Genomic DNA, 16,970 nt, shown 5'->3' on the forward strand with positions numbered 1-16,970 from the left:
ATATAAGCTGTAAGTTGCTCAGTTTTGAAGATCTCTTAGTGTGGCAAGTATAACGTTGTTCTCTTTTGACTGGAGCACTCTGCTGTCAGTAGTGCTTCACCTGCTCCCTGTTCCCTGGTTGTCATCTTTCACTGAGCTCATTTTCGTTCCTCTTCCCTTGCTTTACACATCCTTTCTCTAATCCTTGTCTTCCTGCCTTATCCAGTGGTTTCTGGTGATCCTCGAATGACTGTCTTCATCACTAGGTGACCATCTGATTCTATCAGTCAGTCTGTGGTTCTGGGATTCTAGAGCTGCAGCTCTGAGACGGGAGAGCGGTGCCTATGTGCATTTCTTGTCTCTGTCCACTGAAGTCCAGAAGTCCCAGAAGTCCTAGAGTAAAACTAGGGCTGCCACTCTGCCGCACCAAAAGAGCTTTGGCTCCGCTCGTCTTTGTACAACTACTTCACCTTACTTGTCCAGCGCTCCAGAAACAAAAGTTTTGGACTCCTTTCGGAATGGAAGGAAGACACAGGAAAGCACTTGCACAGCCTCCTTACCATGAAAACCACATGAGCGGTCAATACGAGTCAAACTGGACTCAACAACACCCATACTCACCTTATCCTCCAAGAAGCAGTCTATGCAGTCCCAGAAGAAGAGACCCTCTGTTATACTAACGGTATAATTCTTAGGCACTTGGTAGCCAAGTCACAAACATACAGAAGAGGTAATTCCACCAAAACTAAAAGCTAACAGAGCTGAAGCTGCTAAAATTAAAAGGAAATATCAAGAACTTATGGATTCTTCATTGTTGATAGACCCCAGCTTGAACAGCAGCTCCTTCTGTCTGGCGGAAATTCAGCTTCATCCCAACACAAGCCCACCTTCCTCCTCCATTGCAGCACATGAGATTAATAACATCTCTGAGGCAAAACTGTCCAGTAATGGTCAACATGACCCAAATGCTTCGTAGAGGTGATAATGAATCTTGTTTTTGAGCCGCAGTTCGGTTTTAGTGGGCTGATTATAAAGTACATCCTACATTAACTAAAGCCATTCTTCCTTTGTACTGCACGCCGTGTAACGTTTTCACCATTTTGTCCGGTGCTCTCGAGCTTTTGAACGTCTTCCTAATCAACTAGGAAGTGAAAAGACTGCAGTAAATCTCACAAAGCTCTTAACCTTAGCCAAAGGATGAGGATATGTCTCAAGCCGGAGGATAGATGGCAACCCGTGGACAGAGTGAGCTGCTGACATGTGCCAGCGGCCGCATTTTTCCAAAGTTGTATCATCTCACTCTAAAGCGACCCTCAGAAACATTGGCAAGTGAGGAGAATTTGTGCAGGCCTGAGGACGCATCGTGGATTCATGGCCTCGATCGACCGCCCCCTCGGCATCCAGGGGGAATTGGCAGCTGCTTGCCTGTTGTCACCGAACATACGGTTCTTTCAACATGCCACCGAATCTGCTGCAATACAGAAGGTGTCGCCCAAGTTGATTATGGCTTCGAGCTCCGCAGCCATGACTCCCCACCCGAGCCAGGAGTATTCTTTCTCAGATTCACAACAAGAACGAGGTGCTCAAAGGGAGAAAAACACACTATAATGAGTGTGAAAAGGGCGAGAACGAAGGCAAGGAGAGGAGACACGGTTCACACCGATGTGGTCTAATGACACTCACAGGCAGCCTTACAATCAGGGAAGTGGAGGAGTCTGGTCCAGACGGGTCCCAACAGCTTTCCGCCCAGGCTCCCGGTGGCTTTCACAATGGGTTGAGCTCGAGTGAGAGATGGAGACTGTCGGACATTATCGTTCTGCTCTCCACTTCTACAGCAGAGCGGCCAAGGAAACAAGGACACCCTGAAGCCTCCGTCTGACACCCCTTAACTTGCGCTCCTTCTCACGAAGAAGGCCGAGCTCAGCGCTACGGCCTCCTTCTGACTCCAATTCCGCAACACCGCGGTACACCGCTGGAAGAACCATGAGGGACATGCAATCTCGCAGGCTAGATGGAGAAGCAAAGTGGACATGAGCTGTTTAAGAAGCACAGGAGAAAAGAACAATACAGAAGTGTTTCGGTGGGGAAGAGATGATGAAAAAGGAAAAGAAAGAGCTCACAGTACAGACTGTTGGGTGAATGTAACACGGTACAGACAGTACAGCAGAGACTCACTGAAGGCAGAGCACCGAATGGACAGGTGGGATGGCAAACCCAGGGGAAACAACACAACATGGAGTGTATGGACAGAGAGCACTGAGGGTATGTTCAGCACACTGAGAAAAACACAGTAAACCGGAGTAAATGAGAGTACGTACAACCAGTACACACAGTATAAGGAGCAGAATGCAGACTAAGTGTAGACAGAGCAGTGCAGAGCACTGGCGTTCATGAACACAAATGAGACAGAAAACATGTTGGCAAAATGATTTGTTTGTAAATCCAATGTCAGTTTGACCACTATGTCGCAATGAATAAAAGATCAATGAAAGACAGATAGATAGATAGATGTAGATACTTTATTGATCAATGGGGAAACACAGAAATGAGTTGCACAGACAGGACAAACGCCACATGATCCCACACACTCAGACTCATAATCTCCACAATGTTAGAAACGAAATGGACCTTCCACAGCAGTGCCTTATTGATCTGCGGGGAAATTAAATGTGTCCTGTTGCCATACCTGCTCGCTGATGAACTCTTTTACACTGTGAGCGGTGCAAGGGCCCAAACTCTCGCACCTGGTCCACCCTCAGGATAACTCCTGCCCCCCATTTCATCCAGTTCTCTCTGAAGATCAGTTTCCCTTTAACCACTTTTCGCTGCTTTCTGCCAGTTCTCTGCCTCTCCTCGCGTCATGGTCTTCCTCCAGCCATTCCCTGATTCCCACTTACTTTGATAGGAATTCTGGGAGGCCAGACGAAAACAAGGCAAAGGTCCCTAGGTCATTGTGCCCCCCGACACACACCCCAGACATCAGACATCGCACGTCTGGAATACGGCCCCGCGCAGGGCAAACAGCACATTTCACGTGTGACTACCCATCCATGCGCTTCCAGGAACGCACATCGCAAAGCGGCGGAACTAATGGAACACGACAAAATAATAATGGACGACATGGAAAGGCAGCACAGATTAAAACATAATAAATGAAACAGCGGCGTTTGCTGCTTGTGACGCTCTTGTTGCCGATGCCCTCGTGTTCTCCCCGTCTCGTCCTCTCAGATGCAAATGAGAAACCAAATTGGCTTTAATTTCGTGAACAGAAGTGCCCCGTGGAGCCAGAACCACGACGGCGTTCAGAAACACGATGAGCGGCCGGCGAGCGAAGAGCAGCCAGCAAGGGGCGAAGGACACCGCCGCGGCCCCCTGGAGACCCGTTCCTACAGCGGCGCCTTTGTTGGACAACAACCAGGAAACACAGAGCGGAAACCAGTGCATTTCTGTGAGCTCCTTAGTGCCGTGTCCCCTTTACGGATCATAACGCGAAACAATAAAAAGAAAGTCAACATGCAAGCGTGGACACGGTGATGTGTCTCTGGCCCTTCAAATGTACCCTGATGCCTTTTCACTCGTTGCCCTTGCCTGTGCTCATATTTGCTAACCATTAAGGAGCTTTTTCTCTCTCCCCCTTGTCTAGCACAAAGGATGAAGGCTGGAAGACAAGCATGTTCCTCATGGGATTCGAACCAAAGTAGGGCTTTCTCCCATCTGTGATGTCATCAGCAGGGCGGAGACAAGAGATGGTCCTGCTGATCGTGCCCCTATCACCTTGCGCATATGACACTTGATCGCAAGATCCTTCCCCTTACACCCCCGTCATACCCACACACACCCTCCAAACCTAGTGCAGTGGCAGGCTGAGGGGTGCCTTCCCATCATCCCTTGCATGCAGTGTATTCTTATTGTTTTTGTGAAGTGTAAGAGCTGTAGTGGTGTTTTCTACTGATGTTTGTCATGCTGATGGTAGTTGCTTCACTATGGTGCCTCATTGTGTGTGTGTGTACTGGTAACGTGGGGGCTCCCACCACGGCCGGATGTACTGTTGCGCCCCGTGTTCCCCTTCAGCTGCTCACAGTTGGTAGTGGTAGCAGTGTGTGAGTGCCTCTTCTACAGGAGTTTGTGATGGAAGAGCTGTGAGTTCAGTCAACTTTTGGAGAATTAAATGGAGGTGTGAAGTTGTCACTACAATGACACAACTGAATTGTTGAGGTTTTTAGTAGATATCTGGAAAGGCAGTGAACTACTAATCAATGCATGATTTCAGGACCTCTGTTTTTTTTTTTTGGTTTGACTAAGTACAACATGAAGGTCTGTCTGGAGGAATTTTTTATGACTCATGAGGTGTTTATGTTCTTTATGGTTTTCTTGGAAATGTCTTATTTGCATTTACTTTAAGAAAAGAATTTTTTAAAAAAGGTTCCATTTATCTTTTGTGGCTGTACCTTCTTGCTGCCTTACGTGGTGACAAATCAAGAGAAAAAAACATGATGGATGAGCTGGTGTGAACCAACTATCAGCGAGTTCTACAAATCCAAGGCGTCTTGAACTAAGGTGTTGGCTCAGAAAAAGCTACCTGTAAGTTAATGAACACACGCTATTGCAGAAGAGCCTTGGAGACAAAAGGAGCACCAGCTAATTCTGCATCTTAACCCAGCAGCCCCCCTCACCCAACATCCTACTGTGGCTGAAGAGATGGACGATCAAACCCAGTGATGACTGATGACTGATTCATGCCATAAATGTCCAACATGTCTTGTCTTGTTATTGATCACCAGCACCGAGAAGAGCAGATATGGCTGTAAACACCGTGGAAGGGAACTGAATTAAGGCGGTCCGGCACTCCTGCTCTTTTCGAGTGCTATTTGCTGCCATCTGTCTTACCTTCAAGTCCGACTGATCGGCCCATTAGTGCTGTGTTTCTCCACCCTGTATAAACACCACATTCAGTCACCAGGGAAATAATCAAACACTTAAGACATCTCTTGAAAACCCCCAAAAGACTCTTTTGAAATAAGTTTTTAGCAGTTTATAAGACATACTTTGGTTTATGTGAAGGAACAAAGGTACGGCCTGTGCAATTTTGTGAATTTTGTATGATGCAACTGAAGTACTGCCTCCGGGTGTGCGTGTGTGTGTGTGTGTGTGTGTGTGTGTGAGGGCAGCCTGTGGATGTGTAAACTTGTCCCGACTGTGGTTGTTTATGAACATGATTATTAGATTGCTTTATTATGATAAATCATCAAGGCACCTGACTAAACTTCTCCTCTCCGGAGGCCTCTGCTCCTGGTTGATGGTTAATTATGTGTTTGTTTGACTCCAGCTATTGTTCCGTGCGTCACGTCTGACTAAGACCTTCTCAGAAGAAGTTCGGGATACTGAGCTCTTTTGCCCTCTTTGGTGCTAATTAAAACAGGAAGTGCATTAGTGGCAAAACTCCCTCTTATCATGGTGGAAAAGGTAAATGCAGCTATGTGTACAGCTCTGTGTGTGTGTGGTTGTGTGTGTGAGACAACTGGGGACATTTAGCCCAGGCTATATGAGAAGGACAAGTTCAGCCCTGTGCCTGTCCCAGGTGGTCCCCCCTGTCCCTGGTCAGTCCCACCGCCCCCTTCCCTATGCATCAGCTCCGGTGACAGTGGGGAGGCGGGGGCCCAGGAGTTCAGGAGTTAAGGGGTGGAGCCAAGGAAGGTGGTTGTGGAACTCAGGAATTAAGGGGCGGGGCCAAGGAAGGTGGGGGTGGAGCTCAAGAATTAAGGGGTGGAGTCGAGGAAGGCAGGGGTGGAGCTCAGGAGTTATGGCATGGAGTTGAGGAAAGCAGGGGTGAAGTTGAGCATAGGGGTGGAGATGTGAAAAAAGGTGCGATGTTAGTTAGCACACTAAGTCAGTGACATCCTTCTCACAGTCCAAGCTGGCAGATACATTAAAAAGCAGTGATTAATTTTGGATCTACAGTTATATGTTCCTGAAAGCGGTGCTCAGCTGAAAGGCGTCTCCGCCCACACGCACCGACGAGACAGCAGAGCGACGGGCCGACGTGGGAGAAGCAAAGCGGTAAATAGGAGGGATCACAGCGAGTCGCAGCAAACATCACGAAGTGGACAAGAAGGGGAACGGAGGCTGAAAGTGAGAGAGCACAGGAGGAGGGGGGTTTGCAGGGCCCTCCAGGTGCGCTACATGCTTCACGTGACCTTGAACACACGTGTGTGTATGTGTGTGTGTGAAGCATAAGCGCACGCCAGTATCTGCGATACACGCGTCGTCCCGGTATTACCTGGCTCTTTCCTGCGAAGGAAGGCACGCAGGTCTGGCCTTTCCACGCTCAGCGCCACCCGCAGGCCCACGTGCTCCACCAGCTTAATGTGAGCCGTGCGAGCAATCGTTCCACACGGCCTTCTTCGACATCTGGCATTTTATAAACCTCGCAAGAGTTCTGACTCACGGTAAACGTGTCTGTGTGACAGTGTGTCACTGTGTGTGTGTTATATTTAAACACTTGGTGCCGCACGTCGCGACACTGAACCACAGGGCGGCACGTCTAAGAGAGCCGCCCAAGAGCACAGCAGTAAGTGGAGTACAAGCTGAGGGCACATTGGCCATATCGTTCATATCTCCACGATTATCGTTCATTGTCACATGGACCGCACTCGTTCCACGTGAGGACCACATGCTTGCTGCTGCCGGTGACACAGCGATCTCCACCATCCCTTTTAGGTGGCCACCAGTCAACTTGACACATCACACTTCCCTCCGCAACAGAAAATGATGCCCAATTTTGCGACTAATTTCCACATCGAACATGCGGGACGTACCGGAATCAGGCTCGCGTCACAGAGAGCGTGCAACCTGGGGTCAGAGCCCAACGGATCATCTCTCCTCATCTTCTCAATTCCGTCTCCTGTCACTTTAACTCCTGTAAATGTCAGTCAAACACGAGCAGAAGGACGATGAATACAAAACATGGACATCAGCCTCCACCTCGAAGAGCCTGATAATGTTAAAAATGCCTGTCTTCTCTATCATCCAGATACCCTCCGCTCACTGCATTAACCCTTCCAAGCCCAAGATTCCACTGAGCTTCCTGGAGTAAAGCCCACTAAAAGGCCAGCGGTTCTTCTACTGCACACTTTGACTTGCAAGGCTGGAGGCTTCTTGGGATCTGGGCTTTTCTCAGAACTACCAGGCATTTGGTAGCAGCACTGTTTCACTGGACCGCTGTCCCAGCTCCCCCTCTCTACCCACACGACGCCGTTTAGGTGCCGTCTCGCCTCTCATGCAGCGCAGTGTGTTGCTCCACGCGTTCCTCGCTGTTTGTGTGCGTGAACATGCCGGCTTTGGCTGGATGCGCCCATCTGAATTTGAGGCCAGTGAAGCTCAGAATGGAGACGTGCCGGTATAGGCGAAGAGCGGGGCAAATCGGAGGGGTTTGAAGAGTGCGGGATGCGCCGGAGTCTCTGGGCAATCACAGCTGAGAGCGCTGGAGAGCCCCGCAGAGAGCTCAAGTGCTTTCCACTCTCAGCAACAAGTGCCAGCGTGCTTGGCGAGGAGCTCCAGCACGTGAGGGCAGGGGACCACGGTACCGCAGTGAGTGGGACTACTGAAAATCCCAGGAGAAACCTGTGATTGTACCCTCGAGCACACAAGAAAGGTCTGATGGGAGCAAGTCGTGGCTGATGAGCAATTAGTTTTGTCACACTGCTGGTGACCAAGAGGACGTGGGTGGGACTGGACTCAACCCAGCGATTCTCCAACGGGTAGTTTGTGTAAACAGCCGAGGAGGACCTGGAACAACAAGCTGAGCAAGAGTCTCACCCTCGTTCCAGTGTTCACTTTACTTACAGCACCGGCCTTCCTGAGGACAAGGTCTCTGCACTTGAGTTTCCTGCATGGCGAGATTCAGGTGGAAGCAGCGGGAAACTCAAGTTGAGAACAGTCTCACAGAAGCTCCACTGGCCTTTCCACTCCTTCCATATAACCCCGGTGCTCCTCTAAATTGCTCAACGTAAGGAAGCCAAAGAGACCAGCAAGGTAACAAGTAAAGAAGACATGACCTTTGGGGTCCAGTTGGATGGATGGATGGATGGATGGATGGATGGATGGATGGATGGATGGATGGATGGAAAACCAAGAGGTCCTGGGACGGATATGGACAGTCAGCACCCCATCTGGGCTCAAGCTTGGAGGATTTGTGAACAGCCCAAAAGCACGTGTTCCTCAGCCTCCATGTCTCCTCTGCTTGCTGCCATGTGGTCGCCCAACATCGTTACAGCCAGTAGTGTGGTGTCAGGCAGGGACTCACCCCCCAGCAGCATTCCCAGCAGCTACAGGTGCAGATGACTTGTGTGGAGACAGCATCTCCAGAGCCCCGATGGCTCACGCTGATCAGTTTTGGGACGTGCGTCTAAAGGAAAATTAGAAAGGGGCTGCAGGCTTTCCTCCATTTTGTGGCTCGCCTTCAGCTTTGGTGCTTAATGTTCTGCTTTATTATTCTCATCATCTGTCCTCATGACATTAAGGAACGCTGCAAGGCATCGCTATGAAACAGAGAATTGTCAACTGGATATTGTGGCGCCCGCTGGACCATTTCCTCAGATGGACGACTGAGCAGTGCGATGCCGGGCGGGATCTACGGGACCGTGACGCGATCTGCCAATAAAACGAGCTGACTGATGGGACCATGTGACTCTAGGGGACAATGGAAGTGTCGCCTACAGCAGAAGACGGGAACAATGAGAAAGAAAGTCTCCAGGCAGGATGAGAACAAAGGGAGTGTACCGTTAGCGACGGCACATCCCACACTGAGCGAGACGAACGTGCTGGACCGATGTCTTCTGCAGCGGACAAAAATGACCTCCTTTCTTGGCTTCCTCCGGAGGACTGTGAGATTCGATCCCCACCGGCACACAAAACAGAGCCCGAGAGCGCATGTCACGTGGGTCATTTTAGCCACTTTCCCTGCCCAGGGACCGTTTATACAGCTGGGTGATTCTTACGGTATCAGTGCAGGGTAACTACCTTGATCAAAGGAACTACAGCAGGAGTGGGGATTGGAACCCAAGACCTTCCACGTGCAAATGAACTGGGGGGACCAGTACACCATGCGCCGCTCTCTGTGAGGTGAAAGACCGGTCCGACTGCTCCTTCCTAATTCGGCCAAACAAGTAACAGAAGCCTGGGCTGAGACCTGGAGCGGTTCACACTCCCGGAGCCCCACGGACCTCGGCGTTTGTCCACCAAGAGGCGTTTGTCCGACAGACCGGCCCGAGAGCAGGAGACGACTCGCAGCCACGGGCAAATGCCGACACCTGCTTTGGAAAGGCTGTCTTGAGGACAGACATCACCGCGTGTCTGGAGATGTGCTAACAGCAACTTCAGACGTTCTCGCATCGTTCCGGCAGGACGGCAGCAGACGTGTGTTATGGGCCACCTTCCTTCGGGGCCCTTCATCCCAGCCTCACACTCGCACCCATGTCCGACCGTCACTTCGCACTCAGTGAAAACGTGGCGCTTACGGTGCGGCACAATGGGCCCGGGGACCGAGCCGCAGGTTCTCGCCGCCCGTTAAGTAGCACTCGTCTGCCTGGGATCGCTTTCCCCGTCAGGGGCTAATGGCAGCGAGCCAATGAGGCGCCGCTCTAAAAGTTTGACGAGACCTTGAAAAATGATACAAACTGAGAACAAAAAGTCAGACTTGCGATGATATGATATGATATATCCACGGGGCATTAAAAATGTGCTACTTGTGTTCTGAATCCCCCACACACTGTGATCTCATCCACTAGAAACTAGTCAACAGCTGGTTAATAGCTGGTCGACCGTCACGTCCTAGTGAACCGCGGATATGCTGGGTTCACTCATATTACGTCTCATTTTATTTATCAGACTCTGGCAGCTGGCAGTGGCTTGGACATGTCTTCCTGCCGTCCGAAAAAGGACAAGCGGTCCCTTCTGGGGGAACACTGTATCTGTGCTTATTAGAGCGGACTGGAGAAACCGGTACCTGGCTGCACAGTGCGGTTCAACAGTTTGTCAATGTAAATGTGTGCTGATACGAACACGAACACATATTCTTGCTGTGACGCAGGACCTCCATCTGTTGTCCCAAAGCACGTATACAGGACAGGGTCTCTGTGGTCCACGGTCATGTGTAGGACGCACGGGACACCAGCACCGAGGACAGCGTTCCGCTAAACCACGCGTGTTAGGACCGTGGGCGGAAACTCACACGTACACTTTGAGAGCGTGCAAGTGCCACACCGCTAGAGCTGCGGCCGCACTCGAACCCGCAGCACCAGAGCTGTTCAACACCCGCGCCATGAGCGACTACACAGGGGTCCATAAAGACTATCGGTGACCTCACCGGCGCACGGCGACGACGGAGAGCTTCTCATGATGACAAACACATGGAAGCGGTCTCCGGCGTAGGACGAGGTCTCTCGGTCACTACATGACCGGCCTGGGGGGTGTGAACGACCACACCGCGGACTATCCGTGACTGCAAACAAGAGCAGGTGTCCCGAGAGACCGGCGGTCAGGAGCTTAGGTCTCCCCTCCCGGCCGATCGGACTCGAGAATATGGCCTGACTGTAAACACGGCTCCTGGTCCCTGCACGTCGACCACTGACACCGGACAGCACTTCTAGAAGAGCACCTGAGAAATTTACATTTCCTTATGAACATTAATTGTGCACTAATATTAACACCATATTAATTCCTCTTTATGTTGATTCTGTATTAATTACATTTACACGTAAATTCTCTGAGCTGTCATTCCGTAGCCTTACATCGGTCAACGCTTCATCCTTCTGCCTTTTCAGTGCGGTACGGTGAAAACACAGTATCAGTGTATCATAACTGGGGCCGGAGAGACACTTTGGATCTTTCTTTTATTCTCACTGAGGAAGTAAGACAAATAAATCAGTGAATAATACCAGTATGATGCCGCGGCGTGACTCTCCATTACTGACCATCGTGGACCGCCAGTGACCATTAGCGACCAGTACTCAGAGTTAGTCAGAGTTAGACCTCCGTTCTGCTGCACACGTTACGCATGTAGGAGTCACGCGACCTTTGTTCAACATTGACAAACGAGTAACTCCTCCGAGACGTTTGACTTTTGTAACAACATACTGCACATCGCACACTGTTACCGTGACACGGCTGGGGTCGAGTCCTTGGTGCACCGTGACCGTTTCTCTGCTCCGAGGAAACCGGTGGTAAAGCGGTCGCCGGCGGTTGTTCGCAGAGCGCGTGTACTGGCGTGTGCGGTGTTATGTGAGCGTATTACAGTGCGTACCACTGTAAAACTGCGTGTACCAGTGTATTTGCAGAGCAGTACTCTATTGCTGAGTGTTAAAGAGCAGCAAGAGCAGTGTGTGCAGGCAGTTACAGCGTACAGGTAGTGTACTCTTTTACTCTTTACACACACTACTCTCACTGACACACACTTACATATACACGCACATGCACACACACTCACATTGCGACATTTGAATAACGGTTCTGTTTGAAGGGTCGTGCTCTTTGAAGGACCATATTGAAGAGTAACGGTGTTTTTCGGAAGGTTATTCACGGCTGAACTTTCCCCGGTGAGGAGTGTCCACACGATGAAGCCCTGGCTGGCCTGTCCTCGGTCGCTCGGTGCGTCATGTTTTCAAGTGGACACAGTGACAGTGACTGTGTGTCTGTCCACCCGCTGTTTCACACACAGAAGACACGATATACTGTATTCTGTTCTGTACTTGTAGGGAGAATCAGCCAACGCTTCCCGGGGTAAAACACACCGGCCAAATGCCTCGGACCCGTGTCTGAGCGCGCGGACCGACTGACCCACACCCTGGACGGTGGACTTGTCTTGTCATACAAGGGGGAAGCGCGCGCCGGAGTGGGTCAGCGTGTGAGCGCGCGCTTCTGTGCGTGTGTGTGTGTACAGATGTTAAGTTGAGGAGCTCGTCGTGCACTCGAACCTGTTGCATCGCTGCTCCCCCCCCACCCCCGTAGTGGAGACTCCAGTGATGACGGTAATGATCAGAATGACGGACTCGGCGGCCCGCTCCCCCGGGCCGGACACCGACCGACCGACCGACCGACAGACAGAGCCAGGTGTCCCCGCCGTGCGAACGCGACTTTCTCCGACGTACGACGAGCGAGGACGAAAAGCTCGAGCGGACGCTGCAGACGAGACGAGCAGGTGCCAGGTCCAGGCAGGTGTCGCGCGCGCGGCCGGAGCGGAGGTGTCCTCGGGTCGGGAACGACGCCGTGCGTGTCTGTAAGTTACGATGACGGTCGGTGCTTACCTGTCGTCCGCCTGCCAGTCTCCGAGCAACAGGTCACGGAACCGGTACCTGGGCGGCAGCGGCAGAACCTCCTTCTCCAGCTCCACCATGATGTTCATGCAGGACTGCCCGTCTCGAGGCTCTCCAGGTGGACTGAAGTAAGACGTCTTGATGGACGCGGCGGCCGGGGGAGTCTGCCGACGGCCCGAGAGTCACCTGACGGACAGCGTCTCTCCAGGTGGACAGCCGGGGGTCTCCGGGTGGTCCCTGAGGACCCCGTTGCGTTGGCAGGTCTCCTCGGGGACGCGTCCGATCTCCTCGGTCTCCCTCACTCTTCTCGCTCAGCTCAACTTCTGCGATGTTCTCCAGTCCTCCTCAGGCTCCTGTTGCTGTCAGACGACGTCGCAGAGCGCGATTGCGCCCCCTCCCCCCCCCCCCACTCCTCCGGATCGGTTCGGATCGAGTCGGTTCTGGTCCAGTCGGATGCTTGGAACACTTTGACCTGCTTGGTCCGGGGAGCGCGCCTGGATCGTTTACGGGTGCGCGCCTACCGAGTGAGCGCGCAGCGCGGCGCGCCCGGCGGACTCTCACAGGCGCCGCGGCTCGTTTTATTACCATAATTTCCCATGTTTCCCGCAGCGTCTGAGCGCGTGGCAAGCAACAGCGCAGAATGACGGCGCGTGGTGGTGCGCGCGCTCCATGGATGGTCAGTTAGTAGTGTGACGGATCACTTCATAGGGCTGGTCAGTTATTGGTGTAAATGCCTGTGTTTGATGGCACTGTTAGTGAAATGTACACACACACACACACACACACACACACACACACACACACACACACACACACACACACACTTCTTTTACATTTACGTTCATTCACTAGCAGGCGCTTTTCTCCAAAGCAACTTACAATGGATACTATGTAGTGTCTTTTAATGTTGAGACACTTACGCTGATTTACCCATCTGTAAAGCAGTGTAATTTGTGCTCTATCAATTGTGAATGACTTCTTTGATCAAGGCTACTACAGCAGGAGGTGGGATTCAAACCCATGTCTGTCCATTGGAAAACAGCAGCTATAACCACTACACCACTTGGTGGCCCACTTTCACATGAGTTCCACATGGGGGTGAGGGGCGGGGGGTTGGAGCGGGGGTCAGCAGTTCTGTGGAAGATCTGTTACAATATCATTTTAATGAGCCCTTCAGCAACAGGTGTTTTGCCGCCTTTTTCGCTCCTTCATCCCGCTGACGGGTGCGTCTGGACAAAGTAAGTCTGAGCCGGTGCTAAGCGGCTCCGACGTGCGTGTGTGTGTGTCGGAGGCTGGAGACGGAGAGGAGCTGCTCGTACCTGTTGCCACAACTGGGCCAAAAGGGTCCGTAGGAGAGACGTACACAAGCACAGCGACCTCTCCGTCGCCGACACTGCGAACACGAGTGTTTGGCGAGAGGAACACGTGAAATGAGGCCTTAGAAATTGGATGTTCTTTTGATGAGTTAGCTGCGCGGTCGCCATAGCAACAACGCAACGTGCCCGAAATATGAAAGGAAGAAGTGCATTTCCTGCCAAACTTGACGGCGTTTCAAACACCATCGCTGCCGTCGTCCCCACAGCAGAGGAGCGAAAGCAAACCAAAGCTGTGTTTGTGTAAATAACGCTCATCGTCGATGCGCAGCCGCGTGCCATTAATCCGTGGTAAAACATTGCTCTTGGGTCAAGTCAGGGGTGATTTACCGGCGTGGAACAAGTGTTCTGGAAACAACAGAGAACAAACAGTGTCATGCAGTGTACAAATTATATATGTTATATATACACTGTATATTCTGCCTTTCCTGCTCAGCACTGTGGTAATTATATACATACATGTTGTAAATATATGTATACAGGATATGTCTGTACGCATTAACAATATACAGTATGTGGTTACAGATTTACTAAGGTATGGGTTACACAGTGAAACATACAATACATGTACATCTGTTAGCTAGCACATTTCTCCAAAGCAACGTACACTGATTTAGCCATTTCTGCAGTTCTTACTGCAGTCATTTTAGAGTAAGCACCTTGCTAAAGGGCTCTACAGCGGTTGGTGGGATTCAAACCTGTGACCTTCAAACCCCAAGGTAGCAGTGCTGACAAAAACCACTACACCAGCCGGTGTCCCTAATTAATGTGGTTATGACTGTAGCAGTACAGCGATTAGAGCCTGTGGAGGGCCACTGACACTCTGCACATGAGGGAAGCTGACCTGGTCAAGGCCTCGCCGCCACGAACCTCGTCAGGTTTCTACAACATCTCCATCCCTTCCCATGCATGAGTGAAGAAACTGAACCGTAGGACAGGAAAGAACCTTTCAAACACGCCGGGGCGGCATTAGTGCTGAGAGTGGACGGAACATCTGGTGACGGAACAAGCCGCAAGCCATCCGACGGGTGAGAGGCTTCACCGGTGCCATGGTGGGTCCCCCCGGGGGAAGACACTGTAGGGGTCTGTCCACATTGTGAAGAGCAAATTTAGACTCTGTCTCGGGCCGATGTTGTTTGCTTTGGCAAAGGAATAAGAGATGGGTGAGCGGGGGTCCTTGTGAGCGGTGACACGATACGTGGTATTGATTTGGTCTCCAGGCGAGAAAATACTTATATCTGAGACAGACTGACAGACAAACAAATGTTAAAGTCCTTAAATGGATCAATGGGATCAGCTGCTTTCCTTCCACATGTTTCTTAAGATACAGCTCAAAGTATGAAGCTCAGCCTATAGGCCTTGGTTGACAGTTCTTACTAAAAATATCAAGTGATTATGATTGCACTCTTGCCGTAGGATTCTGGCCCATAGAGACAATGTTCTTCCATTCGTAACCCAGGAGGTCCTTCCTCTCTACCCATTCCCATAGCAGGACTGAGACATCTACATGTGAAGCACATACAATGTAGATGTGGTCCACAGCTAAACCATTAGACTAAGAAATGGAGACGAGTGAGGGGTGTGGATGGGATGGAGGAGCAGAGCTTCCAGCAACAAGTTGCAGTGAAAGCGGAATCTGCCCTGAGGAGTGAGGAACACCAAGACGAAGGGGTAGGATTACTGAAAACAGTTGAGGAGCTACAACCATCTAGAATGATCCAGTTCACTGAGCATGTAAATTATTTAGGATTCCTGGGTGTGCTGTACCCTTTCATGCTGACTCTACACAATAATTGATAACATCTAAAAGAGAAGGAGGAGATTCCTGGATGAGTTGAAGGAGATGAAGAAAGCAGGTTAAATCTGAGTGGAAGAAGGACCAGGGGGGCTGGTGAGGGACAAGGAGAGAGATGTGAAGGTAATGAGGGCAGACAAATGTAAGGAGACAATGGTTTCAGGTGTGAGAATGTTGGTACTTGAGAATTTGAGCAAAGCCTTCAGGAGATCTTGAGCCAAGAGGATGACCTAGAGACCATGACCAACTGTTGTGTGGCAGAACAGAGGAGTTCAGAGGAAATCATATCCATCCATCCGTCCGTCCATCCATCCGTCCGTCCATCCACCCCCCTCGGACCTGGAGACCTTTGACAGTGCTGTGAAGACCCGCAGGACACACACCCCCTACACCCTCTTTCATCGTCTTTCTTCTTAATCCTTCAAAGCTCTATTTGTTCCCATGTCTGTGAATCACACGGAGCTGGACTACAAAGGAGAACTCGCAGATTCAGTGTTCTTACAAAGTTACATAAGCAGAGCACATACGGAGTAAATCGATATGAAAATCAAAAGTGTATCATTTATATGTTGTGTGTTTTCGGTATCTGATCATTTCTGATTATCAAAGTAGCGTCTTGTCTTAGGCTCAGTGGCTGAGGGGAATTTTTCTGTCCCCATAAGGGGAGTGTCCTGTCCACAGGGGACACCACTATGGCGCAAAGACACCAGAACAGCACAGACTGAAACAAATGGGAAACAACGGTGCTTCTTACTAATTTGCATATTTACAGCAGCTGCAGTTGACCAGGGAAGGCAGTACCCTGTTTTACCTGTTCACGTACACGTGCGCATTTCCTTAGCTGGCTCTCTACAGCAATGTTATTAAAATGAAAATGAATTAATTAGAGTAGAGCTCGTCCTCGTCGGGTCGCTGCACATGAATCACTGCACTTGGCTCGGTGTGTGAGCAGACTGTCTACTATTCTCGTTCCGCCGTGTATCACACATACGTGTTCATGTGTTTGCGGCGGCACTGCGGTCCCATTGTGGTTCAGAGCCAAGTGACACGCTGGATGTGCCTACAAGGGGTCTGTACAACTCTACGGAGCCCTGCCGCCACAGCAGTGCATTGTGGGTAGTCGTTCCAGTGTGTGTCCAAGGGGGTCCCAGCATCTTGGAGACAAACGCATGAGAACTGTCAGTGATCGGCAACAGGACTGGAAATACTGTGTAACATCAGTACAGACAAAGAGTGAGACACAGAGACAGACAGAGAGAGAGACAGGGACAGAGAAAGAGAGACAGGGACAGACAGACAGAGAGCCCGTGGAGCTCGTACTCATACTGTCTGCTGAGACACAGCCTGTTCCCACTCCATCGCCCCAGATCTCACACAGCACACTAAGTCAAGACGCTCTTTTGTTGGACGCTACAGCATTGCTGCCCGCCATCCTGTGGACGAGCTACGAGAGCTGCAAGCGAGTGCTAGCTGAATGCTGACGGGGGGCCGCTGCGGCCCAACAGAAAGCGTCAC

The 16,970-nt window shown here is 50.9% G+C and overlaps 1 protein-coding gene across 1 annotated transcript in view; it reads right to left on the reverse strand.

The window, feature by feature from the left end:
* The window catches only part of LOC108919695 (potassium channel subfamily T member 2-like), a 41,549-nt gene extending 29,182 nt beyond the window's left edge, over nucleotides 1-12,367 (reverse strand). The window contains 1 exon segment of the mRNA XM_029251976.1: nucleotides 12,279-12,367. Coding sequence (XP_029107809.1) covers nucleotides 12,279-12,367 — 89 coding nt within the window.
* Between the last annotated feature and the right edge of the window lie 4,603 nt (nucleotides 12,368-16,970).

The sequence above is a fragment of the Scleropages formosus genome, chromosome 1 (genome assembly GCF_900964775.1).
Source record: "Scleropages formosus chromosome 1, fSclFor1.1, whole genome shotgun sequence".
In the NCBI taxonomy this organism is placed as follows: Eukaryota; Metazoa; Chordata; class Actinopteri; order Osteoglossiformes; family Osteoglossidae; genus Scleropages; species Scleropages formosus.